The 15,860-nt window shown below is 49.2% G+C and overlaps 5 protein-coding genes across 5 annotated transcripts; 3 read left to right on the top strand and 2 right to left on the bottom strand.

Moving 5' to 3' along the window:
* Positions 1-281: 281 nt before the first annotated feature.
* VFPPC_04051 (hypothetical protein) lies at positions 282-581 on the top strand (the record flags this gene model as incomplete). The annotated part of the gene is made up of 1 exon (XM_018283464.1): positions 282-581. One exon carries the CDS (start codon positions 282-284, stop codon positions 579-581), a length of 300 nt encoding a protein of 99 aa, XP_018144546.1.
* A 559-nt stretch (positions 582-1,140) lies between these two features.
* Positions 1,141-2,910, top strand: VFPPC_04050 (MFS monosaccharide transporter; the record flags this gene model as incomplete). The annotated part of the gene is made up of 2 exons (XM_018283463.1): positions 1,141-1,307; positions 1,356-2,910. The coding sequence occupies 2 exons, from the start codon at positions 1,141-1,143 to the stop codon at positions 2,908-2,910; spliced, it is 1,722 nt and encodes a 573-aa protein (XP_018144545.1).
* Positions 2,911-2,996: 86 nt separating this feature from the next.
* Positions 2,997-5,534, bottom strand: VFPPC_04049 (OPT oligopeptide transporter; the record flags this gene model as incomplete). Its single annotated transcript, XM_022428377.1, has 5 exons — positions 2,997-3,001; positions 3,088-3,648; positions 3,711-4,247; positions 4,296-4,711; positions 4,768-5,534. 5 exons carry the CDS (start codon positions 5,532-5,534, stop codon positions 2,997-2,999), a joined length of 2,286 nt encoding a protein of 761 aa, XP_022284442.1.
* Positions 5,535-8,121: 2,587 nt separating this feature from the next.
* Positions 8,122-8,578, top strand: VFPPC_13565 (hypothetical protein; the record flags this gene model as incomplete). Its single annotated transcript, XM_018291340.1, has 3 exons — positions 8,122-8,317; positions 8,402-8,486; positions 8,542-8,578. 3 exons carry the CDS (start codon positions 8,122-8,124, stop codon positions 8,576-8,578), a joined length of 318 nt encoding a protein of 105 aa, XP_018144542.1.
* A 462-nt stretch (positions 8,579-9,040) lies between these two features.
* Positions 9,041-14,118, bottom strand: VFPPC_04046 (ankyrin repeat protein; the record flags this gene model as incomplete). The annotated part of the gene is made up of 4 exons (XM_018283460.1): positions 9,041-12,044; positions 12,099-12,873; positions 12,932-13,024; positions 13,116-14,118. The coding sequence occupies 4 exons, from the start codon at positions 14,116-14,118 to the stop codon at positions 9,041-9,043; spliced, it is 4,875 nt and encodes a 1,624-aa protein (XP_018144541.1).
* Between the last annotated feature and the right edge of the window lie 1,742 nt (positions 14,119-15,860).

Here is a 15,860-nt window from a genome sequence, read left to right as displayed (position 1 = left end):
CTCCCATATTGTTCATGTCTCCTGACAAATCTCCACATGATGACCCACGACATGACTGTGGCTGTTACTGAATCAGACATTTCTATTCCACATCCCAGGAACAAATGGATTTTACAGGGATGATACAAATCCTGCAATGTTTTTCACAAAATGTTACGATCGGCAATGGCATTACCATTGCAAGTCTCAAGGAATAATAACTCAATCTAAGTAGAGTAGCATCATGCAAAAACATCTCAATCGAAGAGTATGTAAGCACCGTCTTGACGCCGTTCAAGTCAATGCGGCTCCATCGGCACTTCAAACGACGTCATGGGTTCCGCCCGAAGTTTCCGGCCGGCGTGGCTTGGCGCCGCCACTTCGGGAACAATGAGCAACGTCACGGTTGGGCTGGACTGGCTGAACTGGGAACGGGCTTCGAGAACAGGATTGATTCCATGTGGTCACGGGATGTTTTATTCTTTCTTTTGAGCGCAGGTGAGAGGTGGGAAGCGTTGTGGGTTGGGGGCCACTGGAGGAAGAGGAAGAGGAAAGGAAAATGTGGTGATAAGTGGAGATTCGGTGCTTCGACGGCGGGATAGACGTCATGATGGGGATGGATTTACAAGGCGTCTGGTCTGAGATGGTAATGGTTACGTGGTTTACATGGTTTGAATGATTGGGATTATGTTGTTTACATGGAAATGAAGAGATGGGGATATGAGGAGATGGATAACTTACATGGTATAACTTTTGACGAGGTTGAATGCATTGAATAGACGATATCTTGCAAATTCACTCGAAACTGCACCGACGAGCAACACAAAACAAACCAGCAAGACGGACCGACTCAAAATCAGAAGACCCTCCTATTTTCTGGAGCCCCAGGTTCCGTATACCCCGTGCTTCCTCTCCCTCAGCCCCATACGCAACTCCGTGAGGTGATTTCTCTGCCCCATGACACGACATGATCTCGATGTGGACCAAAACGTGGTTTTGCAGCACAATGTCCAAACTCGGGGCCCCGGCCACACCCCTAAACCTTGTGAAAAGACACCATCTTATATAAAGACTTTTTCCTTCCCACCCTCCCATAGTCTATTGTCCTGTGAAACAACCTCTTGCCACATCTTGTCTCAAGTGACTTCCTGACTGCCCACCATGAAGGGCTTCATGACCGTCCGATTTGACCATGTCAACCCTGCGTCTGAAAAAGCCAACAAAGATGATACCCGACGCTCTCTCGCGGGGCTAGATTACTCCCCCCTGCCCAGACTGACCATGCGGTCACTGGCGATGGGTGCGCTCGTCAGTATGGGCGGACTAATGTACGTATCTACCATGATGTAATCTGTGCAAATCACTTACACCGTCAGTTTCGGCTACGACACCGGCCAAATCTCCGGATTCCTAGAAATGGACGACTTTCTCAACCGTTTCGGCATGAGACACCCCGAAAACGGAGAATTGTACTTCTCCGCCGTGCGCTCCGGCCTCATCGTCTCGCTCCTCAGCATCGGCACGCTCATCGGCGCACTGACAGCCGCCCCTATCGCCGACCGTATTGGCCGCAAGCCCTCCGTGTCGATATGGTGTCTCGTCACGTCCATCGGGTTCGTGGTACAAATTGCCGCCGTGTCGGCGTGGTATCAAGTCATGATTGGGAGGTTCATCGCTGGTCTGGGCGTCGGCGCGCTCAGTCTCCTCGTGCCGATGTATCAGGCTGAGACGGCGCCGCCCTGGATCAGAGGAGCGATGGTGTGCGCGTACCAGCTTTTCATTACGATGGGCATTTTCCTCGCTGCGACGTTCAACTACGGTACTTATACGCACCATCGTCATGACTCGGCGAGCTGGAGGATCGTCATTGGTCTGGGCTGGATCTGGACGATTATCCTGGGCGTGGGAATTTTGGCTTTCCCTGAGACGCCGCGATATGATTTCCGTAATGGGAATGCTGAGAGGGCGAAGGAGACGCTGTGCAAGGTATATGGCACGACGCAGAACCATTGGGCTGTGTACACGCAGATTGAGGAGATTGAGTCAAAGCTCAATGCGGAAGATAAGGTCAAGCATGGTCCTGTCAAGGAGTTCATCACCATGTTCAAGGCACCGAAGATGGCGTACCGAATTGCGCTCGGCGTCGCTCTCCAAATGTTCCAGCAGTTGACCGGTGCGAATTACTTCTTCTACTACGGCACCACCATCTTCAAGTCCGTCCAGATCAGCAGCTTCATCACGCAAATCATACTCAACACGATAAACTTCCTCGTCACCTTCATCGGCCTCTACATCGTCGAGCACTACGGCCGACGCAAGTCGCTCATGGCCGGCTCAACATGGATGTTCATCTGCTTCATGATCTTCGCCACCGTCGGGCACTACCGCTTCGACCAGAAGAACCCTGAAAACACACCCACCGAGGGCATCGTCCTCATCGTATTTGCGTGCCTCTTCATCCTCGGCTTCGCCACCACCTGGGGACCCATGATCTGGACTATCCAGGCGGAGCTGTTCCCCTCGCGGTACAGGGCGAAGGGCATGGCTCTCGGCACGGCGTCCAACTGGATCTGGAACTTTTGCATCGGTTTCTTCTCGACGTTTATTTTTAACGCTATTGATTTCCAGTATGGGTACGTGTTTGCCGTGTGTAATGTTATTGGTGGCTTGATTGTGTTCTTCTTTGTTATCGAGGGTCAGGGCCGTACGATCGAGGAGATTGATACGATGTATTTGGAGGGTGTGACGCCGTGGAAGAGCTCGAAGTGGGTGCCGCCGCCGGCTGAGCATATGGCACGTATTAGGAGGGAGGCTGGTGTTGATCTTGAGACGGCGGCGGCGGCTAGTGATGGTGGTTTGAGTGGTGATACGAGGACCGAGGCTCATAAGGGGCCGGGGGATGAGTCGCCCCGTCACGAGGAGAGGGTGTAGATTGTATATTTACGTATGTCTGAATAGTATTTGTGATTGTTCACAATGGTGCAATAATTGGGTAAAAGTGAAGCTGTGACGTGATATTAAGCTAATCTTATGAGCTGCTCAGTGCAAAGCATCTCTCGCTGCTGTCCTCGTTATTTCCCCACCAATGCGGCATATTTACAATCTTACCGGCCCCAAAGCACAAAAAGATAAGCAGCATGTTGAAGTTGAAGCCGGCGTCGAATGCCGCCGCCAGGATGTAGTTCCACCGCGCCCACAACTCATATTTATATCTGTAGCACCAGAACATGACGACAAAGCCGCCCAGGAAACTCGAAAAGTAGCCGGTGCTAATGTTGCCGTAGAAGATGGACATGCTGGAGAAGAAGATTGTCGTGTTGCACAGGTTGAACTTGGCGTTGGGGAACTTTTTATGCAGGAGGAACATGATGACTGGGGCGCATGCACCGACCAGAAACCCGTAGGGAATCACCTTGAAGAGATCCTGTTGGAAAAGACGCTTAGGACCAACGAGTACGTATTGTACACCTAGTGTGAGACTGGACGCGAGAGACTGGCCCGTCCATTGGTGCGTAGGGTCGTCTTTGAGGCCGGCGAGGTAGTCGAACTTGGTGTCGAGAACCCAGCGGATGACAGCGTAGTCGATAGGAATGCGATCAGGGAGCCGAAGATTTGCGAAAAGAAGACTGCCTTGGGCGGAATATGCATGTAGTGCCCGATTTTCATGTCCTGGAGGTTAAGCTGTGCTCGGTACCATGCGTCTCCTGCGACGGCGCCATATGCCGACGCACCACATGGGTTTTTCCACCCAGAGACAGAATTAATCATGAGGCCGTAGAGAAGCTCGTTTGTAGATCCAATAGCTAGCTGGAAGTTGGACAGGGCGTACAGCCAGCCCAGTGGCACGACGACAATAGCACCGGTTGCAATGCCAACGAAGTATGTCCACACGGGGATGAAGATGAGGCCCTTGGCGCAGATGACAACCATGATGAGGAGCGACACGGCGAACAGAGTGGCAAACCACCAGAATGGAATCTCGTCGTACGGCCGTTGCAGAACATTGATTTGGTCTGCGTATTGCTCAGTGACCTTGCGGCCGTCCTTTGTGGTTCGACGCTCCATGAACTTTTGGATGCTGCCCTTGATTTGGTCGAAGCCGAATAAGGCCATCCACACGAGTGCAGAGGCATACCCAGCGTAGTCGAAGAACATGTTCCACAGGTACTGGGCGCCGACGTAGAGATCGCCGTGTTGAGCGTAGGCCGTTGAGTTGAGGCGCATGTCTGCGGTGAGGAGGTCATTCAGCGGGTATTTGGTGCCGTTTTCTAAGACAGTTAGTCACGATAACTGACACGTTTCTTTGAGATACTTACCCATGAAGACGCGATTCGACATTAATCCGTTATTCCACTTGGCCAAGTTGCCGAATTTAGCAGCGGGCAACAAGATCCAGCAATTTACAGCGAATGCCACAAACATGATGACCTGTGTCCACCAGGGGGTCAGGAACAGACTAGCATTTGCGGCAATGCTTGACCAATCTAGGGATAGGTTTAGAAAACCCATGCCTCCGAATCCAGCGCCGATGAAGTTGGCGACTTCGTTGCGAGGTGCGACCCAGCAGAGAAAAGCGAGGGAGCCGAGCATGGGGAACACATATTCGGGGAGAAACTGCCAGAGAATGACGGCGACGAGAACGCCAAAAAAGACGCGGATTTGTTTGCGAGAGAGCCGCGAGGGATTCTCACGTTGCTGCTTTTGGGTCTCGAAGAGCGCAGTTTGACAGAGGCTACATCACAGAGTTAGCAAAGGTGAAGAATCCTGAATGAGATATGGAAGTCTTACGCCTGAAACCAAGGGTACTGAGGATCGTAAATGAGAAACTGTCTCGCAAGCGCCGCGTAGGAATATCCCGTCCACGTAATCGCCAACATGAAGAACACGGCCACCGCCCCATTGACCCGTTCCCCAAAATACAGCTCCGACATGGAAATCGGGGTATAACCCAGATTATACGTCGCGCCGGACGCAGCAGAAATAGTCACGAGAACATGTTCCTTTGTGCTAAACGGCCCGGGGTTGAGACTGAATCCATACTTTGTAAATGGGATCTTTACCCTCCAGTTGGGTAGCACCTTGGCCAGCCATACTCCCACGTAATTAGACGCAATCTGCACGAAAAACACAGAGTACGGCGCATATGTTGTTCTGAAATGCGCCATCTGCGACAAGAACGCACCAGGGGCGACGAAAAGAATCGTGAGCAGAAAGTATCGAAACGTGAGTGTCGGTTCTGTGGTGTCGTCTTTGAAGCTGACGATGCGGCGGACGTACGGCGGAATGTCCTTTACGCGGGGGTCATCTTCTGTGACGGCTTCTTCTTCCCCGTTGGGGTTGACGATATTGTAGAGGACGTTGCTGCCGTTATTCTCGGCGTCTTTGCTGAGAGAGTCGGTGTCATGGTCGGCGGAGAGTTGGACGCCAGCTTTTTCGTCTATGCCGAGGACGGCAGCTTCTTCTTTTCGGGTGAGCTTGTCCATGTTCTCGGTGATGACCATGGGCTGAGCGGTCACGGCGTCGGCCTGACGCTCGTCGTGGAGGTCTGGTGCCATTTTGGCGTTGCAGACAACGGACTGGATGAAGGTGACGAGATCGACGTCTGAGGTAGGTTAGCACAGGGACAGTGCTTTATTTAAGTATTCCTCTTCTATTCATGTTACATTGACTTTAGTGGTAGGTAAATAAGCTCCCCGGTCTGAGACAACCTTCTGTGTTTCTAAAACCTTCCGTATGTGCGGTCCAACGCTAAAACAATGTACTCAACTCCAGGACCCGAGACAACATGACGATACCACGTTGAGAACTCGGCTTCAACGGCATGTTTTACTCCGCAAATACGTCCTTCCACAGGGTTAGTATGCCTTGAATTGTCCCTAGTGTCCAGCACGCAATACCAATTGCAAGGGTTTGCGGTCACTACTCACCTCCCAACTCCTCTTTGACCGTCCCATGATGAGATTCACAAAAGGTCAGACTCACCCAAATTTGGGTTACACCAGCCACTAAATTCGCAGCCAAGCCGGCTCATTGTCCAGGGATGCGCCTCCCGCCGCTCTGGCCCACACCCAAGAAAAGACCAAGAGATATGGCTAGATCTGCTGCAGATAACGCCAAGGTTCGACACTAGGCTAGCCCACTGGTTGTAGTGACACCCAATTTACGAGGCTTACGGGCGTCGGCGGCGCTCGGTAGGGGCGTTTTCTCAAGCCAAAAGTCTAACATGTATGCCTTTTCTGCCTCCCTTTCTTGTGTTAGTCTCGGGACCTTTTGGCCCGGCAGTGTCAACTGCATGGCGCGGGGAGGGAAACAATGCGACGGATTGGTTCGAGGGGGTTTTATCAGCAGCACTGTGGCTGGCATGTTTGTTTCGTCCCTCCATTTTCCCTCATATGGCTTGCCTGGAGGGAAATGTTGGTGGAATGATGAGAATGGTCCACCGACTGGCCGGTGGCGAAGAGTGGTGCGCTTTCTGCCCGTCGACTGTTGATGGAACTTTTGCAATTCTGAGCCGGCGCCAATCCATGCTGGGATGGGGCTCTGAAGATTTTCGTCCGGTTGATTGTGAATTCTAACCGTTTGACAGGTCGCTGGGAAATGGTGTGATTGATTCGGTGGGGGTCTCGGCTTACTAGTGGCTTTCTGGTGATGGTCGTTGAGGGTATGGTGAAGAGCCGGGAATATGCTTGCCTTGAATATAGCCGAAGGTATTTGGACTGGTGGTCGATGTGATGGTTGTTTGGAGAGGATACTGGTGGTTTCTGTGGCGGACTTGAGGCAGTTGTAACTTTGACGCCGTGAACAGGAAACTCAACTTTAAGAAGTGAGTTACGCAAAACTGAATAGAGGGTGGATACGTACATCGTCAACTCCAAGTTGAGAATGCTTTATGCCTCAACTCCACGTGGAACAAACAAGCCTCACCACGTTTCCAACGCAGGTTGTTCCCGGCTACTGGACCCGAACATAACGACAAGCCGTAACGAGTTCAAACACCCGTACCGGGCCGTATTCCTGAGATGTGGGCAGTATTTCTCAAGTTGCTCGGGTTGTGCTAGCTGGTGGCGCGTTCTTGCAAGGGATATGGCGCAATCGCAAAACTGCGTAATAGTTTCCGACAACATGAGCTGTTGCATTCGGTTGGAGCCGAGATAAATTAAGTAAGTCAGTCTATCCGGCAGTAGGCCCATAAAAGGTTCCACTGCCCATGAATGGTGAAATCGTCTCACATTGGTTGTGAACCGTTGATAGCCAGTCGGTTTGGGAGCCAAGCAACACTCGTATTTGTAATTTCAATATTCTACTTTCATAAGCACTTGTTTGATGGGGTTCTTTATCCACAAGAGACTGCGAGATATAGGAGCTATTCAGATGGTCTCATGATATGTGAGTTATGACAAACAGCGAACCCGTGCCTGGTAACAAGACGCACCGGGGGAGCATTGAAGTATATGCCCTTCATACCTTCTTCACGGCTAAAACTTTGGCACTGGTGGTCGATTAACATTCGGTGTTGTGTGGTTATCGAGTGTGAATTTAAACCGTTGATTCTTGCAACAGGGTTAGGACTTTGGCACGTAATTCGGGATAGCATCCATTCATGGTGCATGACATCAAGGTTTGAACCGCACAGAACCATGCTTGTCCCATTGTAGTAGTTCTATATTTCTAGCCACGGACTGAAATTTGTAAATCCCTCCTTGAGCCCGCCTAGTCCGTCCTAGGGATTTGTTGTACGTGAAGTAGTGGCGCAACCTAGTCGTAGATGGATAATATGAGTTACTGTGGTGTTAAGGCAGTAAAATTATTGGAATGCGCTCCCGTAGGACCGGAATCTAGATGGCATACTCGGTCTCACCTGGGCTTTACGGAAATTACGGAGCGAAATGTTAAGAAGTCAGTCTAGACCAAGGTTGTCTTATAGCGCGGTTCTAGACCGAATGTATTCCTGATAGTCTCTCAAAAGGGAGGAAGATAATGTGAAGCTCTCTTGTATATAACAGTAGGGTTTCTCAGTAATGGCAAAATTATTCTTCAATATAACTTTATCCCAAACGTCAGCCTCTCCTAGCTTACGTCTTTTTGTGCTTTCTAAGTCTAACATCACTATTACTTACTCGTTAACAACAACATATCTTCAAAATGCAGTTCTCAGTCGTTGCTCTCCTTCTTGGAGTTGCTGCTGCTGCCCCTGCAGTCGAGTCTGCTGAGTTGTCAACCGGTAACGGCAGCGGTCATCAAGGCGGCGGCCACAACTGCATGACTGTCCGGTACAGTGGAGAGCCTCTTAATGAAACTGCTTTGGCTTTTGCAGCGGCTAAGTTAGGACCCCTGATTAGTATGTCTATCACTGTTAACACGACGATTCTTACCGTACTCCGTCTTGCTCGGAGCAACTGTTTCTAACAAAGTTGCAATCCAGCGATAGATGCAGTCCAGAGGTGTGATTTCAGCGACGGAAAACTTATCATTGTCGATCTTTCATTGGGCCCCGGTAAGAAGCATGGGTACGTACCTTGACTGACAATTGGGATTTCTTAGAGATACGCTAACCAGACTTAGGAAACCATCGCTTGATGTCAACGTACTCAATCATTAGTTACATGGCGAATAGCAAAAGTCAAGATACTTACCTGGTGGCTTCTTGGCGGTTGGGCTTTGTGATTGAAGGCACACGTTTGTTACCTGTTGCCAACCAGGCTGGAAGAGAGAAATCATACTTGTCAGGTCAGCGGGCACATGCAACTAAGATTGGCCAACGTTTATGTGTACGTAGTATGTGGACGTATTAAACGCATTGGATTGCTAGCTGAATACAACTTGGTAGTTCATACTTGTGTGGTTGATTGTTTGCTCAAGAAATAGGAAACAATTACATCCCGGGTCTGATCTCAAGGACGGCCTGTGGTTAAGAGTATTTGCCAACAAATGTATATATAGACCAACGCATATCCAGGGTAAGCAAATGTGAGATGCGTCCTCCGATACCACAACCCATCAGACTCAACATCCAATGCAGAACATACTCAATCGCTGTTTGCAAATGTCAACCCGCAAGACACTATCTTCGCAGCAGTCTTGCCACTAAACTGCGACTACCACCAGAGGAACCCGTGGCAGAGTCCGGCTCATCAACACTCTGAGCAGAAACCCCAGGAAACCTGCTCGCCCAATTTTTCACCAACTTGGGATCCGCGCCATGTTGCAGCAACATTTTAACGACGCCTTCATGTCCTCGCTGACACGCAAGCACCATTGCCGTCCGGCCATCGCTATTCACTGCATCGACTTCAGCTCCGTTTTGGAGCAGGAATTCCACAACCGAAACATCAGCCGTTATTACCGCATTCATGAGTGGTGTCCAGCGGTAGGACTTGTTTTGATGATTGACATCAGCGCCAAATTCGATCAACAACTTCGCTATGGGCACGCTCTTAGCCCTGAACAGTGGCGTCGACTCATCCCAGTCTAGGCTGTTGACATTGGCGCCATTCTCCAGTAGGAACTTGACGAGAACTTCGTAGCCACTCTCAACAGCCCAGAGTAGGGATGTCCTCGGACGATAGGGGATGTCTCTAGTGATGGCTAGCCTGTCGAGGAGCAGATCAACTATCTCCTGGTGGTTGCATCTCTTGGCTAACACTATTGGTGTGCTATGCTCGCTTTCAGAAAGGTCCACGTAGGCACCGCGTGCGAGCAGAAACTTGGCCGCCGGTAGGTGTCCTTTCTCTGCTGCGAATGAGAGTGGTGTTCGACCACTTTTGTCTGCAGAGTTAATCTTCACCGTCCTTTGCTGAAGGAGTAGCTGAATAAACACAAGATCCCCCGTCCATGCTGCGTATGACAATGGCGTTCTACTGGATCGATCTGCCGCATCTGGATTCACCTTGTCATTGGCGAGAAGCATCTCAACAACAGACTTATGCTTGCATTCCACTGCCCATGATAATGGAGTCCGGCCATCCTTATCACCGGAATCTGGGTCACTACCATGTGCAATAAGAAGCTTCACCACAGTGCTGTGCCCTCTCTCCGCAGCACATGACAACGGTGTCTGGGAGAATTTAGAGTCGCGGACTTCTTCGGCTCCCGACTCGAGCAACTCTCTGACTATTGCTTCGTAGCCCTTTTCTGCTGCCCACCATAGCAAATTTCTCTGCTCCTTATCCTGTGGGCTGAAAGACACTCCAAGGTCGAGTAACATCCTGATGGCTTGCTCGTTCCCGTTCTCAGCGGCACATAGTATTGGCGTACGGCCATCCTTATCTGCCAACTCTGGGTTCGCACCACTCAAAACGAGCAGCTCAACGACTGCGTTTTGCGCTTTCTCAGTTGCTAGCAACAATGGCGTGCAATCCGTGTTGTCTTTGTGATCCAGGTTGACTTTGCCCGTGTTCAACAACAGCTTCACCACTCCAGTGTATCCTTGCTTCGCCGCTAAACACAATGGTGTTCGGCCTCCTTTGTCTTTGGGATCTGGTAATACTCCATCCTTGCCAAGCAACGTCTTGATAATGCCCTCGTGTCCGGTCCCGGCGGCTAGGCACAGAGCAGTCCGTCCGTCGATATCAGCACAATTCAAGTTGACGCCGCGTTGTAGTAACTGCTCGACTGACGATTCGTCACCACTCCATACAGCATATGAGAGTGGTGTTCTCCCACAGTCATCTTCGACGTGCGGATCGACGCGGCTATCCGCAAGTAGGAGTCTCACCACAGCATGATGCCCGCCTTCTGCTGTAATGGAGAGCGGTGTCCGCTTACTGATATCCGTCAGATCTGGATGGGCGCCATTGGCGAGTAATAACTTCATTACTGCCTCGTGACCTTTTTCTGCGGCATAGAATAGTGGTGTCCAGCCGGAAAAGTCTAGAGAATTGACATCCACACGACCGGTACCTAGTAGGATATGCACTATGGCTTGATGGTTGTTCGCCGCCGCAAACGATAAAGGCGTACACTTCACGTAAGACTTGCCAGCGGACTGAGTGTCTGGATCGACACCGTTCGCAATCAAAAGCTTTACCACTTCCTGATGGCCTCTAGCTGCTGCCTGGAGAATAGGTGTTCGTCCTTCATCATCCCGAACGTTCGGATCAGCTCCCTTTGCAATCAACAGTTCAACCACCTTCACATGTCCCTTGACTGCTGCAAGCCATAGGGGCGTTCGCGGAGAGAAACTCTTGTCATCTTTTTTCGAGTCCGGATGAGCCCCGTGAGATAACAATAAACGAACTACCGAAACATGTCCATTGACCGAGGCAAATGCTAGTGGCGTCGGCTGGTCGTCAAGCTGTGTAGTTGCCCCATCTCGGAGCATAATTGTCATCGCTTCCTTCAGCCCAAAGTACGCTGCGAGATGTATGCCCGTGGGCTTGGAGCTTCGTTTTGGCACAAGCATAGTTTCGCTATCGGGAGTGGAAGCCAGCATTGCTTGGCCTGCAGCGCGAACCTTTTCTTTATCCCTGAGGAACGGCATCAATTTTGCTGCGTCTACGGCAGCCTCTCTAGCGTGGTATCCCCAGTGAAGGGTGGCATAGCCATACAAAGGATTTGATTGAAACCGTTGCTTCAGGCCATCGGTATTCGCACAAGCTCCGCCTGCAAAGGCATCGAATGAAAGGTATGTAACACAGGTCGTTGCGATGTCTCCGTGGGCGATTGGTAACGATCTCGACGACTCCAAGTACTCCTGTGTGGTGTAGTGAACCAGTCTTATTATATCGCTGTTCTTGTCCACGGTAATTAAACCAGCGCATAGAGAATCGAGGACTTTAATCTCGGGAAGGAAGTCTTTATCCAGTTTCTTTTGTCGTGCATGAACGGCAACGGCGTGCTGGACCTCGGTGGTCGAAAGCGCCCGTTTGGCATATGTAACCCAAGATAGAACCTGTTTTGCGATTCGTCGACACTCTCCGTCTTGTCCGTCGATTCGTTCCATTGCCTTCTTGTACATTGTGATCAAACCGGACTCTCCCCGGGGAAGGTCTTTCATGCTCTCAATGATGTGTCCCAGTGTGGGAAGGCTGACAAGAGAATCAACAAGCATCTTTGCAACAAGGAACCTAAAATATGTCAACAAGGAGATCGGTGCTAACAAAGAAAGAGTTTGGTCTTACATTCCGTCTGCTGCCTCTATCAGATCCTTTCGTATCGTGTCCTGTAACTCTGGTCTCTCTGCAAACTGCAGTGCAGCTCGAAACTGTGGTATTCTCTCGTTCAGATATGTCTGGATATCGCCATCCTGTGCTCTAATCTCTTTCCAAGTGCACCCTTTGAACTCTGAAGTGACTTCCGAGATTGAACGGGAAGTTGCAAAGAGATTTATACTCGCCGCTCCCCGAACTGTCAGTTCCTTCAACACCAATATCCGCTTCCATGTCGCGTTATCAGAGGCGTGGTATTCGTCCAAAGCATCTATGACGATGAATACTTTGGAGAACAGCTTGACGCAGGATTGTAGGAACTTGATGTAATCCTCAAAAGAGGGCCTGATGCCATTGACTTTGTGATGGTCATAAAATATTTTGAGTTCGGACAGCATCTCCGGCTTCTTCTGGGCTAGTCGTTTCACAATACTCGCGAGGAGATCTTCGGGCCTTTGCTCTTGGTGTGGTTGGTAACTGCAGTATATGTACGCAATGCCGACGTCAGTATCGTATCCAAACTTCTCAATCAGGTGGTCCACAACAATGGAAGATATAATTGTCTTTCCTGCCCCTGGGATTCCCGGACAGAACAAAGTATGTTCAGTTTGTTTTATCCAGTTTTGGAACTCGTCTGATCGCAATAGCCATTCTCCGGTGCCTTTTTGCCGCTTGCTCAAGAAATCACTTTGCTGTAAGTCATAGTCCATTGGAGTGAGCCATTCGAGGATATCGGTACGTTCGCGCGCTACGTGTCACATTTAGTTACCTTCGGTCGGTATTTGGGATTGTATATGGACTCATACCGGCTCGCAAATCTCCAAATCCTTCCTTTACCTCTGTCTGTATCTGGACAACGTTTTCGTTAACTCTTTGCAAACTTTGGTTGACCCTTTGCACTACATACAATTGAGTGTCAGTAAAACATCACCTGGGGCAGCGTTGCTTCCATGCCACCAAGAACATGAGATGGAAAAGGTGATAGCTAACACTCATGCATGACCTTCCTTGCTTCTGGAGTCCCAGTAACATCAACAACATCCGTGATCCGCAAAAGCTCCTTCGCGTAAGCCGCAGCCGTGGCAGCAGCGTATCTTTGCCACCTATCATTCTTATGAGAATCGCAATAGTCACAGATCCCACGGATCACAAGACAAGGAAAGTCGTTCATCAAGCCAGCTGCTTCCGTTTCAAAGCAAAGACACGTCCCGGAGATCAGGTCCCGAATTTGTGCATCCTTTACGACCATGTTTCCCGATGCGATGGTGCCATAGTGAATGTAGGGATCTTCATCTGACCGTTCCGAACGATCGACTTCGTTCACCTTGTCGCAGTCGCTGCAGTTCTTCTTGTTGTTTTGGTGTAAGTATTCTGGCAGGAATAGTCGATCATTGCTTACGCCTTGATAGATGTACCCAGGACCTGATCTTGGCTTCGCCATAAGCGGGTATTTCGCATACACAGACTGCAGTATACTGGGTACTGCGCTTCCCTTCTTCTCATGTTCGCTTTGAAGCGCTGCCATGGCATTGAGTAAAACTCGAGGTGGCGAGTTGAGCGCTCCTCGCTCCTCAAAACCCTGAGTAGTTGCCTTTCCGCAATCATACTGCCTGACGCCACCAAACGAACCGTCTGGCTGACTGACAACGACATCACCTAGACGGATATCGTTGTCGCTGCTTGGCACGCCACCGCCGATGCCAAGCATTAGGCCAAACTTTATCGCGGGGAAGCTCGAGAGCATTTGTGTTGCTGCCGTTCCTGCTGGTGTGATGCCATATCGGCCAGACGGAAGACTTGCGATAACCACATTATGTTTGCCATTCGGTCCAGTAATAGCTCCCAGGGTGTATATGTTGTTGTCGTTTTCGTGTTTGCGTTGCGGCGGCGCGTGCTCCTCGTCAAGCATGACCTCCGCTGCCGCTCTCTCATGTGGCAGCGCAGCAATCCATCCCACGCTGTATTGAGAGTTGTCAAACTGGGGAAAAGTCATTGTGTACAGTCGTTGCGCCGCGGATGCCTCAGACACCGCAAGGAGGCTTCTCGGTTGGAATACGGTCTTGGCCAAGGGTAAATGCCCATATCCAAGTATACAATAACATGTCGCAGTGCGAAATAGTTCGCTGTTCGAGATACGGGGCTTCTCGCCCGGTCAAATGCATTAACCTACCGGTGTAGATGGGTATGGCGACCGCAAATTTGTAACATGAAAGGAAGACGGACGGTGGCTATTAAAGATGCATGGGCATCCCGCACGGCAGTATCCGTGTCAGAAGGCACTCTCTAACAGGATGTAACTTGTGGCGCATCATTAGTGTCGATCTAGGCCCCTAAGAAATCCAAGACGTGGTACATCAACTAAGGGGGGGCCAAGTGGCTAACCTAAGGGATACTCCACTTTAAACCTATCACCTAAGGGGTGCTTTACTCTTTCCTAATTGGCTATATAGTATCTATTCCTTAGATAAAAGAATACATAATATATTAGCTCTAACGTGAGTGCATAGCGAGTCGGTCAACATAGCGAGTCGGTCACGCGCACTTACACCAAAAATACACATTTTATATCCCTGCAAAAACCACTAAAGGTAGTTTAAAATAGCTCTCTTAGATATATCTTATATTTAACTATATAAGTAGCTTACTATTAAACTTTTAGTACTAAGTTATATATAATTTTATAGAGAAACTAAGACTTATATAGTGTGAATATGAAATCTAAGGACTTCTATAGAACTAGCCTAGCTAAATAAACAAAAATCTAGAATTATACTATTTATATAGTAATAAGTACTATATTAAAAGAAGAGCTATTTCTAACTACTATAAGTAGTTTTAACAGGGGTATAACTTTATATGTACTTGTATAGTGACCGACTCGCTATGTTGACCGACTCGCTATGCACTCACGTTATATGTAAGGTGCGCGAGCGCACAGACCCCGCTTTGCTACCACTCACGTGTCAACACATAATTGCTGCCATTTAGCCAGCACCTCGCACATCTAGATGTGCGAGGGTAAGCTTAAGTCTTGAATACAACGTACCCTCTTGCTGCTACCTAGCTTTATCTTCTAATACGCTGTGCACGTTACATTATACTTTTCTTTCTCTATAGCTATTATCCTAAATACACTAAAAACTAGTTAATAATTTATTTATAATATATTATTAATATACTATACCTTATATATCTAGAATAAGTCTTATCTTTAGCACTAATTATTATGCCTATAAGCTTACATTAAGTGTGGGAAGTTTTGGACGTCGGCAACCAGGAATGTGAATTTGTTGGTCACGGTTTTTGAACCAGGATTGTGAATTTGTTGGTCGGAGTTTTTGAACCGACAAGTGCCTGAGCAGCGCCGCTTTTACCCTGAGCATATGTGGCGTCATTATTTCATTTTTGGCGAAGTGACGGATCCATGCCTGAGCATGATTGCTTAACTAACCATTTATAATTTTATGCTCAGCTCCGTTTTGCTGACGTAATTGCCCTCTGTAGTGCTGCGCTGCAAAACGGTGTACCAAAACGGGCCGGTCGAAAATTTGATTTCCCATCCCGAGCAGCACAGTGCGCCTGACTTCCCGTTATTTTTCCATCTAGTTTTATAGAGGAACAAGGACCAAAAAATCCACTGCCCAAAGATATCTAGCTCGTAACTTGATAGTCTCGTAACTTGATATTCAGTCAACTGAGAAAAGGTGCATACAGTCAGTCACAACGAATGTTATC

Source organism: Pochonia chlamydosporia, chromosome 3, assembly GCF_001653235.2.
Source record: "Pochonia chlamydosporia 170 chromosome 3, whole genome shotgun sequence".
NCBI lineage: Eukaryota > Fungi > Ascomycota > Sordariomycetes > Hypocreales > Clavicipitaceae > Pochonia > Pochonia chlamydosporia.
The sequence above is the reverse complement of the archived record's forward strand: the minus strand, read 5'-3'. Positions and strand labels throughout refer to the sequence as shown.